The sequence below is a fragment of the Phascolarctos cinereus genome, unplaced genomic scaffold, assembly GCF_003287225.1.
Source record: "Phascolarctos cinereus isolate Bilbo 61053 unplaced genomic scaffold, phaCin_HiC Scaffold_726;HRSCAF=1367, whole genome shotgun sequence".
Lineage (NCBI taxonomy): Eukaryota > Metazoa > Chordata > Mammalia > Diprotodontia > Phascolarctidae > Phascolarctos > Phascolarctos cinereus.
In genome coordinates this window covers 395,813,575-395,831,289 of record NW_027556098.1, presented here as the reverse complement: position 1 = coordinate 395,831,289, position 17,715 = coordinate 395,813,575, and the positions used below count along the sequence as shown (strand labels likewise).

At 42.8% G+C, this 17,715-nt stretch overlaps 1 protein-coding gene across 8 annotated transcripts in view; it reads right to left on the bottom strand.

Annotated features, from left to right (window-relative positions):
• The window catches only part of ACOT7 (acyl-CoA thioesterase 7), a 169,046-nt gene that overhangs the window by 118,988 nt on the left and 32,343 nt on the right, over nucleotides 1–17,715 (bottom strand). For 7 of the 8 annotated variants that reach the window (XM_078145728.1, XM_020975056.2, XM_020975063.2 and 4 more), the window contains exon 2: nucleotides 14,486–14,603. In XM_078145728.1, coding sequence (XP_078001854.1) covers nucleotides 14,486–14,603 — 118 coding nt within the window. Of the gene's footprint in view, nucleotides 1–14,485; nucleotides 14,604–17,403; nucleotides 17,486–17,715 lie in introns of those variants that run through there. The other variant, XM_078145726.1, reaches the window with a different exon arrangement.

The window sequence follows — 17,715 nt, the reverse complement described above, 5'->3', positions numbered from 1 at the left end:
TACAGATGAGAAAACTGAGGCAAACAGGGTGAAGTCACTTGACAGCTAGTAAGGGTCTGAGGTTGGATTTGAACTCAGAGCTTCTTGGCTAAGATGCTGGAGTGGTTTGCCATTTCCTTCTCCAGATCATTTTATAGATGAGGAAACTGAGACAAACAGGGTTGGGTGACTTGCCCAGGGTCACACAGCTAGTAAGTGTCTGAGGCCAGATTTGAACTCAGGGAGATGAGTCTTCCTAACTCCAGGCCTGGCACTCTATGCACTATGGCGCCTAACTGCCCCCTTCATAGTACACAGCATTGTGCTAAGTATACAGTAAGCATTTAATAAATACTGATTGAAATTGGAGGTAGGGCTGCTAGGCATCACCCCAAAGAGGTCAAAGAGAAAACCAAGGGTCTATAGACACCAACCAAAATATTTATAGCTATACAGATAATACTACTGGTCAGAAAGGCCAAAACAAAAAGAAAAACTGAGCCCTGAATCAAGTCTTGGGGGAAAAAATCAAAGGTCAGAGAGAAATCACAGGATTTAGAATGAAAAGGGGTTTTACTTAGCTATCAATCAATCAGCAAACATTTATTAAGTGCCTACCATATTTCAGACGCTGTGCTAAGCTCTGGGGATACAAAAAGAAGCAAAAGCCAGTCCCTGCCCTCAAGGAGCTTATAATCTAATGGGGAACACAACATACAAACAAATACAGACAAAGCAAGCTAGGAACAGTATAAATAGGAACTAATTAGCAGAGGGAAGGCACCAGAATTAAGAGGGGTTGGAAAAAGCTTCTTGTAGTGGGATTTTTACTGGGACTTAAAGGAAACCAGGGAGGTCAATAGTCACAAGGGAGGAGGGAAAGTATTCTAGGTATGGGGGATGGCCACAGAAAATACCCAAGGTCAGATAGAATGTCTTAGAACAGCCAGGAAGCTAGTGTCAATGGACTTTTACAGAGTACAGGTTGGAAAGTAAGGTGTAAGAAGACTGGAAAGGGAGGAGGTGGCTAGGTTATGAAGGGATCTGAATGCCAAACACAGCATTTTGTGTTTGCTCCTGGAGGCAGTATGGAGCCACTGGAGTCTATTGGGGTGGAGGTGACATGATTGACCCTGTACTTTAGGAAAATCACTTTAGTGGCTGAATAGAGGATGGGGTAAAGTGAGGACAGACTTGAGGCAGGCAGATGACCCACCCCACTCCCCCAGCAGCTATCGCAATAGTCCAGATATAAGGTGATGAGGGATCTGAACATGGTGGTAGCCAGGTCACAGGAGAGAAATGGGCATATTGGAGAGATGTTGCAAAGATGAAAGAGACAGGATCTGGTAATAAATTGGAAGGTGGAGGGGGTTAGAAGTAGGGAGTCTAGGATAGTGACAGATAGTGAAGGGTCCAAAATGACTCCTAGGTTGAGAGCTTGAGGAACTGGGAGGATGGTGTTGCCCTCTAGAGTAAGAGTTTAGAGGAAAAGACAATGACTTCTGTTTTGGACATACTGAGTTTAAAATGTCGGCTGGACATCCAATTAGAGATGTCTGAAAGGCAACTGGAGATGAGAGACTGGAGGGCAGCAGAGATGTTGGGGCAGGAAAGGCAGATTTGAGACTTAAAGTATAGAGATGGTCATTAAAGGCGTGTGAGCTGATGTGATCACCAGGTGAAGTGGTATTGAGGGAAAAGACAAAGAGGGCCCAGAGGGACACCCAAGGTTAGAGATCCAGAGGAGAATCCAGCAAAGCAGACAGAGAAGGGGCGGTCAGAAAAGTAGAGGATCCAGAGAGGGCCGTGGCCTGAAAACCTAGAGAGAAGAGAGGATCAAGGAGGAGAGAGTGATCCACAGTGTCAAAGGCAATGGGGACTAACAAAAGGCTGTTAAATCTGGCATCTTGGAGAGCATTAGTAACTCTGGAGAGAGCCGCTTCAATGGAATGATAAGGTCAGAAGTGGGCTTGTAAGAGGTTAAGAAGAGGGTAGAAGGAAAGAAAATGGAGGCACCTACTGCCACAGCAGCAGCAAGCCTGGATCTCAGACTGGTTTTTTTTTCCCCTGGAGCAGGAAAAGGAGGGAAGAAAGAAAGATTAGCTGTCGTTCTTGTTGTTTTTAAAGAGTGCTATGACACAAGGAAACATTTAGGAATTGAGGGTGGCATTTGATTTTTCCTTTTTGCTCTCTCATCATTTCAAATTAAAGTAACAAAAGTATCCTGCTTGTTACTATCAGATACTAAATTTGTTGTTGTCATTCAGTCATGTCTGACTCTTCACGATCCCATGAACCACGGCATGCCAGGCCCTTCCATCCTTCATTATCTCTCAAGGTCTGTCCAAGTTCATGTTGGTCGTTTCTAGGACGCTATCATCCATCTCATCCTCTGCCATCCCTTCTTCTTTTGCCTTTACTCTTTCCCCATATCAGGGTCTTTTCCAATGAGTCTCCCTCTTCTCATTATGTGGCCGAAATATTTCAACTTCAGCTTTGGTATTTGACCTTCCAATGCATAGTCTGCATTAATTTCTTCAAGTACGGACTGAATTGATCTCCTTGCTGGCCAACGGACCCTTAAAAGTCTTCTCTAGCACAAGTGGCAATTGCGTGGTGCTCAGTTTTCCTTGTAGTTCAACTCTCAGCCACACGTTGCTAGTGGAAAAACCATGGCTTTGACTCCACAGATCTGTCAGCAAGGTAATGTCTGTTTTTTAGCATGCTGTCCAGATTTGCCATAGCGTTCCTTCCAAGGAGCAAGTGTTCTTTAATTTCATGGCTGCAGTCATCATTTGCAGTGATCTCTGAGCCCAAGAATATAAAATCTGACACTGCTTCCATCTCTTCTCCCTCTATTTCTGAGGAAGCGATAGGACTAGTTGCCAAGATCTAGGTTTTTGGAAGTTAAGCTTCAAGCCAGTTTTTACACTCTCCTCTTTCACCCTCATCAAGAGGCTTCTTAAGTCCTCTTCACTTTCTGCCATCAGAGGAGTATCATCTGCATAGCTGAGACTGATGGTATTTCTCCCAGCACCCTTAATTCTGACTTCGGATTTATCCAGCCTGGCATTTCACAAGATGTACTCTGCATATGAGTTAAATAAATAAGGTAACAACATACAGCCTTGTCCTACTCCTTTTCCAAACTTAAACCAATCAGTTATTCCACGTTTGGTTCTAACTGTTGCTTCTTGGCCTGAATACAGATTCCTCAAGATGATCTGATACTCCCATCTCTTTGAGGACTTGCCACATTGTCTTGAGAGCCACACAGTCAAAGGCTTTAGTGCAGTCAACGAAGCAGAAGCAGATGTTTTTCTGGAACCCCCTGGCTTTTTCTCCATAATCCAGTGAATGCTGGCAATTGAATATATACTTAAAAACCAAAGTGTACATAACAGAAGTTCATAGCTTCAAATACAAGCCTTTTCTGTTCTTTGTATATTGAAATGTTTGTTATTTGTTAAGTTCACAATAAAAAATAAAATTTAATTAAAAAAAAAAAAGATAGAACGCCAAAATGGGATTTGGATTTGTGGATACAGAGAATAGAAGAATGGCAGGCTTCTGGCCAAGTCCAAAATTTACCTAACAAGGCTTCATAAGAATCTATTTGCCTGAGTTCTTACAATCTAATCAAGAGAGCTTTAAACAGAACAAGGAGGGAGAAAACTGCTTCGCTATCTATACCCAGGCAGGGTAGGTAGCTTCCGTACGCTGTAGGAATCAATCCACAATCACTTCAGCACCTACTATGTGCCCGGGAATTTTTGTTTGCTGTTTTGCTGTTGTTCAGGCGTTTTTCAGTCATGTCCTACTCTTGAGGCCCCATTTGGAGTTTTCTTGGCAAAGGTAACTAGAGTAGTTTGCCATTTCTTTCTCCAAATCATTTTACAGATGAGGAAACTGAGGTAAACAGAGTTAAGTGACTTGCCCAAGGTCACTGTCTGAAGCTAAATTTGAGCTCAGGAAGATGAGTCTTCCTGACTCCAGGCCTGGTGTTCTATGCGCTATGGCGCCACCTAGCCGCCCCCTATACCTGGGAATACACGTACAAAAGAACAGCAGAGACAGCCAAAAGTACAAGAGACAAAATTCAAGAAAAGAGCCAGTAATAAAATCCTTGTAACTAATAATGTGAGGATCTGTTTTGCTTGACTAAGTAGATGTGTTCCAAGGACTTTCTTTTTCTTTTTTTTCTTAGTGAGGGGTGGTGGTGGTTAGACAGAGAGAAAGAAAATAAATGCTTCTTAACTGGGGGGAAAAAGTAAAATTTAAAAGTTAAAAAGAAAGATAGGGCAGCTAGGTGGTACAGTGAATAGAGCCCTGGCCTTGGAGTCAGGAGGACCTGAGTTCAAATTCAGCCTCAGACACTTAACACTTACTAGCTGTGTGACCCTGGGCAAGTCACTTAACCCCAGTCGCCTCACCAAAAAAAAAAAAAAAAAGATAATGGGGAAAAATCCTACAGCATTAGAGATCTAATCAATAGCTCTGAGTTAATAGGCTATATGAACTAGAGATCCTAAGGTAAGGAAGAAAATTTGACTTGCTAGTTATACCTGAGAATTGGTGGAAGGAGACCATACGCTCTGGTCTCAGGAATACTGTCCGTGAACGGCATTCAAAAGAATAGAATAAGTAAAGGGGAGCAGAGCAACATTCTTTGTTAAAGAAGACAGACCACTGAGAGAAAAGAGGAGAACATTCAAATAAAGATCAATGAAACAGACTCAGAAGTGATATTTTCAGCAATAAATCACATACAAACTACGGGGACAAAGACAGAAGGACAGGAGGATTCCAGAAAACAGATCACGATGTGCCTGGTATAGTAGTGCCAGTGGCCTACAATTACCCAAACATCTGCAGGAGCTCTCTGCCAAAGGAGGAGAAGCTAATGGTTTCTTGTCTTAGTTTAATAAAAAATATTCTCCTTGGAAAAGTCCAGGAGCCAAGAGGAAATTCTATACTGGGTCTGATTCTCACCAAAAGATGTGCAACAATGAGGACTTTGGGAGAAAGAGCCCATTGCATCTTAAAATGTGTGAAAGAGAAGAAGAAATCTAAGAATATTCTATCATGCAACCTCAACGTCGGAGGAGCAGATTTCAAAGTATGTAGATAAAGGATAGATAAGTTCTTGTTTGGTCTAAAATTCTACGGGGGATTGTCAGCCCAGCAAGGATGAGAAGCTCTCAGGAATCAAACTCTGACGACAAAAAGAAAAAACTCTAACCAAAACAATAACAATGTAATGATAACTAGCACTTATACAGCACCCCCTATGTGCCATGGACTGTGCTAGGCGCTTTACAACTACCATCTCACTTGATCATTCACAACCACCATGGGAGGTAAGTGCTATTACCCCCATTTTACAGTTGAGAAAACTCGGACAAACAGAGGTTAAATGACTTGCCCAGGGTCCCACGGCCAGGAAGTATCTAAGGCCAGATTTGAACTAAGGTCTTCCTGACTCCAGGCCCAGCCCTCTAACTACTATACCACCTAGCTGCTGAAGAAGAAAAAGGAGAGCTAGCTACCCAATGACACTGTTACGGACACTCAGGAAGCAAGCAGTAAACGCTAGTTGTTATTTTTAAAAGCTATGAGCAGATGATGAAAGCAAAGGAAGAATCCAAAAGCATGGCAAGAGCCTGTAAAACTGTGAGGAATGCTAAAATTCAGAATCAGCTGAGGATGGCAGGAAAGACAAAAGACAACACCGGGGGGAGGAGCAATCAGAGAAAGGCAGGACTGCTTAAGGGGGTAAGTGGGAAACAGAAAAAGGAGGCAGGCTGCTGCCCAACTCTCACCCTGCCTTGTTTTGTCTGCTGAGAAGAATGATCTTTGGCCCGGAAAGGAGAGAAACAAAATGGCTCCTTGGGAGGTGACAGCCAAGCTCATTAATTTGAGAATAAGAGAACCCTGGCTACTTGGGGTGAATTTAAGTCCCCAAGCCCAAGCGGATGTTCAGGCACTGAAAGAACGTGCAGAGATGTGATGAGCAAGCATTCTGCAAGAGGACAGAAAGGCAAACAACCCAGGTTCAAAAAGAGAAGAGAACCTGCAAGAAGAGGACAATGAGAATGTTTCCAAATTTGGCCAGCAATCAGTCATGTTAATCACATGACGCTTAGTGAACATTGCACAAAGTAGCCATTGGTTCCCCAAGAACCAGCTTGGCCCCCCCCCCAGAAAATGTCATCAGACAACCTTATTTATAGAGCAGGGTATCCTGTCAATATTGTGTGCCCAGACTTGGCCAAGCATTTGCTCCAACTCTCTCAAGCTAGTCCAGTGGCAAATAGCTGGGACAGACAATGATACACTGAGGTATGTTCTGACCTGGCTGAATGGCAAGGTCCCAAGGGAAGGTCATTCATCCATCTTTCTTAGCTTGGAAGGAGATCTTCAGGAGCATGCCTAGGGATCTGTGCTCGGTCTTGTCTGGTTTAATACCTTATCAGTCGCTTGTACAAAACACAGAAGAGAGCTTAGCAAAAACTGAGAATACATACTTATCAAATTTGCAGAGAATTCAAAGCTGAAGGATAGCTATCAAACTAAGTGAGAGAGACAAGATCGTAAAAGATATATACATCTTGGCAGGCTAGAATGCTGAACCAAATCAAATAAGTTGAAATTTAATAGGGATCCATAAAAATCTGCTTCCCAGTATACAAGATGAAGCAGGCATGGGCCAGACAGCCGCTCATCTGAAAAATATGAAAAGAAAAACTTAAAACATGTAAAAAGCATACTATAGCAAACATGAAATGTAGTCTTGGGCCCACTGAGGTCCAACATCCAGGACTAGAGGTAACCTACCTCTGTACTTTGTCATGTCTAGACCACATCTAGAGTATTACATTAAGTTCTATGTACCACATTTTATGAAATATATTGATAAGCTGGAGAGTAGCCAGAAAAGATGGGCATTGAGATGTGGATGGGCCTTCAGTTCTGAATTATTTGAAGGAATTGAGGATCTTAAGCTTTAGAAGAAAAGATTTATGGGAAACATGATGGTGTCTTTAAGTATCTGAAAGACTGTCACAAAGAAAAGACGTTAGACTTTTTCTCCCAGGTCCCAAAGGGCATAAGGAAGAACCAGGGAAAGTTGCCACGAGGCTGATTTAAGCTGGATCTAAAGAAAACTTTCTAACCATAACAGCTCTGCAGAGGAGCAACAGATTGTCTCAAAGGGTGGGCCCTGCTCCCTGGAGGTCTTCAAAGACACGATGACTACTCGTCATATATTTCTGGAAGGGGCTCTTGTGCAGGAATGATGAGTTGGACTGGATGGCCATCAATATCTCATCTTACTCAGATTCTGATCCTGGGACTGTTTCCTTCCACAAAGAAATAAGACCATAGCACCACCTACTGGCAGTTGGCAGTAGAAACAGCACACCCAGCTGGCTAAAATCAGTCAAGTCAGTCAACATTTATTATGTGCCTACTATGTGTCAGGCACCGTGCTAAGAGCTGAGGATATAAAGAAAGACAAAAGACAGTTCCTTCTCTCAAGGGGCTTACAATCTACTGCAGGAGACAACAAATGCATCAAAAGCAAGCACAGATACAAAGCAAGTATGCAGGATAAATAGGAAGTAATTAAGAAAGGGAAAGCACTGGAATTGAGAGGATGGAAAAGGACTCCTGTAGAAGGCAGGATTTTAGTTGGGAGGTCAGTAATCGGAGTAGAGGAGGGAGAGTGTTCCAGGCATGGGAGATGGCCAGAGAAAACGCCTGGAGCCAAAAGATAGAGTGTCTTCTTCATGGAACTGCCAGGAGACCAGTGTCACTGGATCTAGAAGTATGTATCAAAGAGTAAGGTATAAGACTGGAAATGTAGAGGAGAACTAGTTTATAAAGTGCCTTGAACACCAGACAGAGGAGTTTGTTTACTCCTGGAGATGATAGGGAATGACAGGAATTTACTGAGTAGAGGGTGACATGGTCAGATCTGTGCTTTAGGAAGATCACTTTAGTGACTGAATAGAGGATGGACTGGAATAGGGAGAGACTTGAGGCTGGCAGACCTACCAGTAGCTATTGCAATAGTCCAGGAACGAGGTGATGAGAGCCTGTACCAGACCAGAGGCAGCGTCAGAGGAGAAAAGGGGGAGTATGGGTGTGAGATATGAAATTGAGTGAGGAGTCCAAGATGATCCCTGGGCTGAGAGCCTTGGGGTCTGGGAGGATGGTGGTGCCTTCAACAGTAATAGAGAAGTTTGGAAGGCAGGAAGGTTTGGGGTCAGTGTTGAACATGTTGAGTTTAAGATGTCTATGGACATCCAGTTCAAGATGTCCAATAGGCAGTAGTATATTAGAAACTGGAGGTCAGGAGAAAGGTTAGGGCAGAATAGTTAGATTTCAGAATCATCAGCATAGAGGTGGTAATTGAATCCACAGGAGTTGATAATGCTTCACCAAGTGAAGTAAAGGGAGAAGAGAAGAGACCTCTGACAGAGTCCACACACACACACACACACACACACACACACACACACACACACTCCCCTCACCCCCTTTAATAACATAAGCCTGAAACTAGAAAGAAATTCAACGTCTCCCAGACTTACTACACTTTGTAGAGACTGGCTTATTTGGATTTTGTGCATTTATAATTTTGTGTGTTAATATGTTGTATGTATTTTTTGAATAAAGAAGCCCTGAAAAAATGGATACTCTTATGGAAAGAGTTAAACTGGATTCATGACTCATCATACACTATAATCAATTTCAGATGCATTCAAAGGGTTAGATCCCTCTAAAATGCAAATAAGAAAAGTATCTTTAGCTCATCAAAGAAACATATTATCAGAGACAAAAATGTATGGATTCAAATACGTTATTTTAAAATTTGAAATGGAAAGAAGCAGAATTGGGAAAGCATGAAACAAACAAATGGATCACAGATATAGAGTTGGAAAGGAAATCAGAAAAAAAAGTTTCAAAATTTACTATCTAAATAAAATACGTGAAAACATAGTCAATACAGAGGCTCCACTCAATTTTAAAATGAAAGGGACAATTTACACACAAAGAAATAACAAATTATATGCAACAACATACAGTTTAACAAAGAAAAACTTTAAAATCCAATAGATGTTTGCTAATGTGTAAAAACATATTTATATACATATGTACAGTCAACCATATGGCACAGTGGATAGTGAGCTGGACTTGAAATCAGGAAGACCTGAGTTCAGATCTGGCGTTGGACACTTTCTAGCTTTGTTATGCTAGGCAAGCCATTTAACTGCTGTATGCCTCAGTTTCCCCATCTGTAAAATGAAGATCATAACAGCACTACCTCTCAGGGTTGATGTGAGATATTTGTAAAGTGCCTAGTACGTAGTAAGTGCTTAATAAATGCTTGTTATCTAATTATCTGCTAACAACAGTTAGGTAAGAAATGAGCTATAAAGACAAACAACTTTGAAACACTTAAGAACTCTGATGAGCAAGCATACTTCCAGAGGACAGATGAGGAAGCGTAATATCCACCTCAGGATAAAAAGGTGATGGATTAAAGATGCAGGCTAGGACTTTTTTGGGCATGTCTAATTGGGAATTTGGTTTCCCTGGTTATACATATTTGTTACAAGGGTTTGGGTTTCCTTTTCTTGGGAAAGGGGAAGAATGAAGGGAAAGAAAACAAATGCATCTTAGTTGAAAAAATAAAATAAATTAAAAGTTTTGGGGTTTTTTTTTTAATGAAAGAGGTGAGTCTTTTCCAGATCCAAAAGCCAGCATTTGGAGTAAGTACATGGGTTAGCACTTATTAGATTTTTTTTATACACAAGTTGCCTAATTTAATTACTATAGTAAAGAATTGTTTAAGAATTCTTGTTTCCTCTAAGCTAAACTTCAGAGGAAGAAATCACATGGCCCTGAGACAACACTAATCCAAGGAAGCAGAGAATGAGGTCACTAGAGCTCTGGCCAGTGATGGGAAGCAGTAGGGGCACATAGACCAAGATGTCTAAAGCCCAAAGAAAGGTTCAAGAAAGCTGTTTCTGGAGCAGAGCCACAGGGGCAGGAGGTGGGGCACTCTCCTCAAGCCGACCTCTCCTAGAAGAGGAGTCACCTCAAAGCAGAGGAAACCCAGCTAACAAGAAGTGGGGTCTGGGGGCTATCAGAGGGAAGGGGGCTACTCACCGGCAGGTCACAGGCTGTGCTTGGGAAGTACACTGCACGGCTTGCACCATCCTCTCAAATCACGGGTACAACTTTAGGGTCACCCTTGACCTTTCCCTGTTCCTCACCCGTTAAGGCAGATTAGCTTTCAAGTCTTGGCCATTCTACTTTCCTGACTTCTCATGCTCCCTCTTTTGTCTTCTGACCCAACCGACTTTTCCTGCTCCCATTCCTGTCCCCTCTCCAATCCATCCACTACAGCACTGCCAAACTGACATTCCTACAATACCGAGCCGACTCTGTGCTCCCCACTTAAACACATTCAGTGGCTCCCTATTGCCAGCATAAAATAGCAAATCCTTCAGCCTGGCTGCCCCAACCTTTCCAGTCTTATTTCCAATTAAAGTCCTTCATATACTCTTTGTTCCTGTCAAACTAGTATCCTCGCTGACCCTCATCCATGAGGGCTGCTCTCCTGTGTGTCTGAACAGGGCCTCCACAGCTGGGATGCGGCCCTCCTCACTTCTGCCTCTTTGAATCCCTAGTTTCCTTCAAAACACACCTCTAGCACCTCTCCCTACACAAGGGCATTAGTGCCCCATACCTCTTGAAATTCTTTTATGTTATTTGGCATAGACCTTGTAGTTTCTTGTTTGTGATCACACTGTGAAATTCTTATCATGTCTGGGAATATAAATTCTTTGAGGACTAAGACTGCTTTAATTATCTCTGTATCCCTAGCACTAAACCTAGTGCCTTGCACACAGCAGGCACTTAACACATGTTTGTTGAGATGAACTGACTGGTAAACTTCTGGCTGTGGTTGCCTTAAATGACACTCTCTGTTCTCCCCAGAAGACAATGCTTTCAACACCAAGGCAGTCCAGCTAAAGTTTTCCAACACACAAGTACTGGATTCCAATCCAATAAGTCCAAGAGAACAGTTGCAGGTGAGCCAGGAGAGGAGGCAATCTACACTCTCTCTGATTCTGGCAACAAGCCCCACAGTCCTAAGGCTCAAAGGCCACACCTCACTCCATGGCACCTATTTAGCCTAAGGAAGGGTCCTTCCGGCTGACATTCACCATCTTCAGGGGGCTCTTTCACAGGCAGTTTGTAGCTCCTCAAGAGTGCAGATTTTGGCTTTCTGTATGTAGACAGTTCTCACTTTACCTAAGTGGACAGTTTTGCAGACCTCTATATAAAACGAGTTGTACATAATGCAAATCTGCCCTTAACCATCAACTTCACTCAGCCTATATAACAAAGGCATACACAAAATAATACCTTTATGCAAGTCATAAAATATACTAAAATGTAGACATATCAAACACTGTACCATGATAATAAAAAGAATTAGGAAATGAAAGGTAAAGTTAATGATAAAGCATGCACAGTACTGTACAGTAAAGTTAACATAGGTGTGCAGTAGACAGCCCCTTCCCCAACCACTGCACCCTGCCTTCACACTAGTGGTTGACTATGCAACTTTTGTTCTGAAGCTATCAAGAGAGTGGGTCTCCTTTTTTTTTTATCCCATATATGTGAGGAGTTGTTCAGCCATTTTAATCATGACCAACTCTTCATGACCCCACTGGGGTTTTCTGAGCAAAGATACTAGAGCGGTTTGCCATTTCCTTCTCTAGCTCATTTTACAGATGAGGAAACTGAGGCAAACAGAGTTAGGTGACTTGTCCAGGGTCACACAGCTAGTTAAGTGATGAGTCTTCCTCACTCCAGGCCCAGCACTATCTACTTCGACACCTAGCTGCCCATGCACGACAATGATAGCAAACAATATTACCCTCAACTAGTCTTTGAACTTAAAAATCTTGAAGTATTTGGATCCATCTTTTCAATACAAGTAAAAATTTACTCAAATGATGAAATGCTTCTGCCAACTGTTTTGTTGTGAGCCTTTTTGGTTTGACCTCGGATTCCAAGGTTCCCCTTCTTCTTTGGCATCTTTCCGCTAGCAGCCCAATCAGATCCTCAGGCAACAGCTCTTCTCCAGGAGATTCAATCAACTCCACATCATCCTCATCCACTTCTAGCTCCAATTCTTATGCTCATTTTATAATCTTGTTACTCACTTCAACTGTTTCATCTTTGTCTAATCTATAAGCACACTTTTTTCCAAACTTTTCATACATGTTTCTGTTATATTAACAATATTTCAGATTGCATGCTAAATATTATAGGACTTCCAGAAATCTCTCAAGGTCAAGTCCTTATCTGCATCCAAAGCTGCAATTGCCTAGGCAAATGTAGTGCATTAATAATACCTTCAAATTCACAATCACTCCCTGATCGATAGGTTATACTAATGAGGTAGTGTTAGGGTAACCACTTTTAGCTTTTCTTTTTTTTTTTTTTAGACTAGGCAATGGGGTTAAGTGACTTGCCCCAAGGTCACACAGCTAGTAAGTGTTATGTGTCTGAGGCCGGATTTGAACTCAGGACCTCCTGAATCCAGGGCTGGTGCTCTATCCACTGAGCCACCTAGCTGTCCCTACTTTTAGCTTTTCATTAAAATTTTCCAGATTGAGGGCAGGGGGAGTGATCTGGGACATTATCTAAAATAAGTAGAATCTTGAAAGGAATACGATTATCATTACTAAACTTCTCCATTTTTGGAAGAAGCAGTGAATAAACCATTGTTCAAACAGGGTCAGTCATGCCTTAGGGTTAGCGAAATAATGCCCAGGTAGGGGGTGCCTGGCTGATTCCCCTCAATGCTCTAGGATTTTCTGAGTGGTGCATGAGAACAGGTTTTAATTTTCAAGTCCCAGATGCATTCCCTCCAAGCAGAAGAGGAACTCTTTCTTCAGAAGCCTTACGCCCAGGCACACTTTGCTCCTCCACCAAGACGTGGATGAGATGGCACTCTTTGATAAAATAGGCTGGTTTCATCTACATTAAAGATTTGTTCAAGCAAGTAGGGACCTTCATCTATTATTTTTTGCAGCAACTCTGGGAACTTCGCTGCTTCAATATCTGCACTAAACAGCCTCTCCTAACACTTGCACATTATGAAATCCTGCATGACTTTGAAATCATGCAAACCAAAAACCGCTTGCTATAAATGCCTGTGTTCCTTCAAGGTACTTAAACTTTAAATCTTCAAAGAGGCTTTGAGATTTGGCTTGAATTGTCATCAAGTTTAAAGGAATATTCTTCTAAGTTTGGGCTTCTATCCAAATAGTCAATAGTTTCTCATCTGTAGAATAGCACCTTCTGTTTGTTTCAACAGATAAGTCGACTTCATGCAAACGCTGCCTTTTCCATGCTCCCCTACCTGGGCAGCATTCTTCACTATGGTGTCCATAGTTAGAAGACTAAGTTCATGTGTTATCGATGACAAGTTTTGCCTCTTTCATATTTTCTACTTCTTTTTATCTATTCACTTATGCTTACAAAATGGTTCACTTTTCCCCTCAAGAACACGTCTGCTGCCAGCCATGGTGAAAATATGAGGATCACTATTTAACATAGCATAACTCACTGTCTGCAGACACAAAGGAACTGACTTAGAGATGCTTCTCAGCTTCCCCCCACCATTTACTCGTCTTATCATACAACGTTTGCTTTGCATAAGCAGTTTTTGTAATTTTTTGGGAATGCATATTTCTTTCAGGATTTTTTATATAAAGTCAAATTTGTTAATGAGAATTTAAGTGAAGTAAGAACTGTCTGTATATATATTTTATATGTGTATATATTTTCTGCATACACACACACACACAACTAGAATCCCCAGAGCATCCAAGAGTCACATAGCTCTCCTTATTAACAGTAATGGCAAACATGGCTCCAGGTACTCAAAAAGAGGGGTTCAGAACCTTTTTGATGTTGCTGTGTCATGAGCCCCTTTGACAGCTTATGGGCCCCTTCTCAGAATACTTCTTTTTAAATACATAAAATCAAAAACAGAAGATTGAAAAGGAAACCAATTATATTGAAATACTGTGAGGGTTTTTTTAAGACAAGTTCAGACACCCCAGGATAAGAATTCCCTGCTCCAAAGTGACTTGGATAATGAACTTCATTCACTATTCTTTTGATTTCTCTTCCATTTTCTTCTAAGAACAGAGCTTCTTCCCCACCACAGTTTCACTGAGGCCAAGTGCCTCCTGCTTCAAAGGAAGCTGCCAAAGGCCTCCTAACAGTGGACAGGGCTTGCGGAAGACCCCAAGAGGCTAGGAAAAAAGGAAAAGGCCAGTGCCAGAGACATTACATTGAAACTTGTTTTCTGATTGGGGATGACAGTAATGTACCTGAGGGCTCAGGCTTTTCCACGGGTACCTGGCAGTGCCTAGAGGTAGGTGACCCACCAAATACTTACTCCTTTCTGGCTGTTACAGTGTCGGGTACTGATAATAGCCCCAGCCTCTTCAATCATTTTCAGAATCGTCCCTCCATGGACGTTGCCTGCAATGTTGGCGTCATCTGGCCGCATGATCCTGTGGGCAGAACAAAGCACAAGTAAAATCTCAGATAGGGCTTAGACATTAGAAATAAGCTCCAGGCACACAGAACGTCAGGAAGCTCCAGGTGCCAAAAGCAAAACAGAAAAAACAGCGGTAACTCCATTCCTAGAAGGAGGAAAAGGAAATATTAACAACAGGTGAGTGCCTCCCCAGTTTAACAAAGCTGGTAAAAAAGGACAGACTGAGAGGCCTCAGACTGATGGCTGCTGTTCCTTTTCTGCCCACAGGAGGGAGCAGTGCAGACTGAAAAGGGACAGTTTCCCCTAACTGAGGGAGAGCCTCCATCCTCAGCCTTCCAGGAGTGCTGCAATGTATACCCATGGCCTGATGGCAAAGGCATATTTCAAAGTCTGAGTCTGGGGTCATAGATCTAAAGCTGCAAGGGCATGCCAACATTTTACCCAAGCATGACAAAGTACAACTCAATTAGTCCTGAAATAACCTGAAGCAATGGCATCATCCCCTTAGAGATCAGCAACCCCAAGCTCAGGCAGCCCTGACTTTCAAAACTGGAAGCAAGTCAGTGATAGTTCAGCCCCTCTGAGATTCCACCCACAGCAGGTCAAAGCCTCTACTTTAACACCAATGGGGATGGCTGCTCAAAATTCTTGGCTCTCTTCCTTAACCCCAGGCCCCTTGGGGCAGCTTCCCTTTCAAAGAAGGGAGAAGCAAGTCACTTCTTGATGGGAGAGTTTAAAGTTGGCAAGCCCTGAAGGTTGGGGAAATGAAGATCTCTCACCAACCTCTGCTAAAAAGTATCGGGGAGGAAAGAACAGACAAGGCACTGGCTCTGGAGTCAAAGGACCCGTGTTCAAATCCTGCCTTGAATGTGTACTCCCTGGGTGACCTTAGGCACAAGTCACTTTACCTCCCGAGGCTTCAGTTTCCTCATTGGTAAGATGAGGCACTTAGATAGATCATCTCCAGGGTCCCTTCCGGCTCCAACACTCTGATCCTATGATCTGGCCAAAACCACTCAATGGATGGTCAGCAGGGTGGAAGCCCGATCTCATCCCTAGAATTCCAAAATTCCCACTTGGAAATCACTGCTTACCATACCTTGGGCAAAATCATCATAGCCTGGCAATTTCCTGCTAAATATTTCATTTGGTTAGCTTCCTTCCCAGTCACAAAGCTGGAATGATCATCATCTCTGCCTGTTTCTCCAAAGGGTTATACTTGGATTGCTCTAATCAGCCTTCCACGATACCCCACCCAGGCATGCCCACACAGCGCTCCCCCCCGCCTCATCCTGACCCTACTCAGCATCGTCACCCAGACCTTGCAGTTTCTCCTCCACCCCAACTTCCCTATATATGACCCGACAACTGCCACCACACCGGCTTACTAAAAGTAAGCTTTGGACACGCTGGGGGCCCAATTCCTTGGGCTACAAGAAAGCCGTGGATGCTACTGGAGCTTCACTGAGTAGGCTATGCAGACCTGCCCATAGTGCTATAAGGAATGCTTAATTTGGAATCAAATAAGGTGAACTCACACCCCACTTCTGTTCAGTTACTTGACCCTGGACAAGTCACATAACTTTGGTTATAAAACCGAGTACAAAAATCTTGGGTACACTACTGGCATATACCCCACAGAAGTCAAAGTCAGAAGAAAAGATCTACTATATACCAGAACATGAACAGCAGCACATTTGGTGACAGCCAAGAACTAGAAACAAAGAGGAGAATGGCTGGACCAGCTAGGGCCCAAGAGTGAATGAAACAGGATGCTTTAGTCAACATCACGTGTTGTACCGGCGTGTAGTGCAAGTTGTAGACTCGTGTGAACTGACGTATAAACAAAGCAGGACCAAAACACACAACATACAAAATGATGACAACAATGTAAAGAGAAGTCTGAATAACTGAACAGCCAGCACTGGTCCACAGACCAGACAAGGAGAAATGCCTCCCTTTTGGCACTGAGCTGGGAAACGTGGAGGCTGGACGCCTGTGTCCGTTGTCAGAAGGGGCCATTGCACCACTGCTTTTGCTCAATTGTTTTTCCTTGTTACATACAGGAAAGAATTCATGGGCAAGGGGGCAGGGGAAGATGGTATAAATGACTAAGGTAAGGAAAAAGGACATTGAGAAAAGGAATTTTTAAAATAAAATTAAACCAAGGAGGTAGCCCAAGTGACTATTTAAATTCCTTTTCGTTCCCAATATATGGCCCTGTAACATTTACTCCAATAAACACACCCCAAGTTTGATTCCATGTATGTGCTACTCTTTTCCCTCCTCTCTAAAGGTTTGGTAACTGCTCAGTCAAGGCACGTTTTTAGACAAAGAAGAATGGATGGATTCCAACTAAAATTATCTTTCCGAAAGCAAGTGAGCCTGTGAAACACTGCCTGATGACTCCAACCCACACTCATCCATCCCCTCTCCTCTCTGAACCTTCATGTCTCGTACCGTCTAGACCACACAATGAATACTTTTTATATCACTTACTTTCCAATTGTTTCATTCAATATTTCTACAATGTTTTAAGGCTTACAAAGCACTTTCTTCACAAATGCAAGAGTAAGTATTATTATCTGGCAGCCCTTCTTATGGATAAGCAAACAGATTCTGTCCTTTGCCAAAAGTGGCACAATTAGGAAATGCAAGAATTCAAATCTCCTAACTCCAAGTCCAATGCAGTTTCCCCACACCAATTCAATAAACAAACATTTTAAAGCACCATTTTATGCTCTGGGCAACTAGAGATAAAGAACAGGAAACTAGCTTCAGGAGTCAGAAAAGCCTGGAGATACAGGTCCCACCTCTGGGCAAGTCACACAGCTTTTCAGGGCCTCTTCTGGGAGTTGAGTTGCAAAGGAGGTTCAGACCTGCACTGGCCAAAGGAGTCTCCTTCCCAGAAGCCCCTCATACCAATGAAAGCATGGATCCAACACCCATTCCACGTCCAAAGCACCGGCCTAGATGACTTCAAAGTGGGCCTACTGCCTATATGCTATAGAGGAAGCTCTAACCTGAAAATCATCAGAGGAGACTTTACCACCAGCAACAACAGCTAGAAGGGGGGGGGGGGACCCTGTAGTCCTGCCCCCTTAAGCAAGAGCACGAACAGGGAG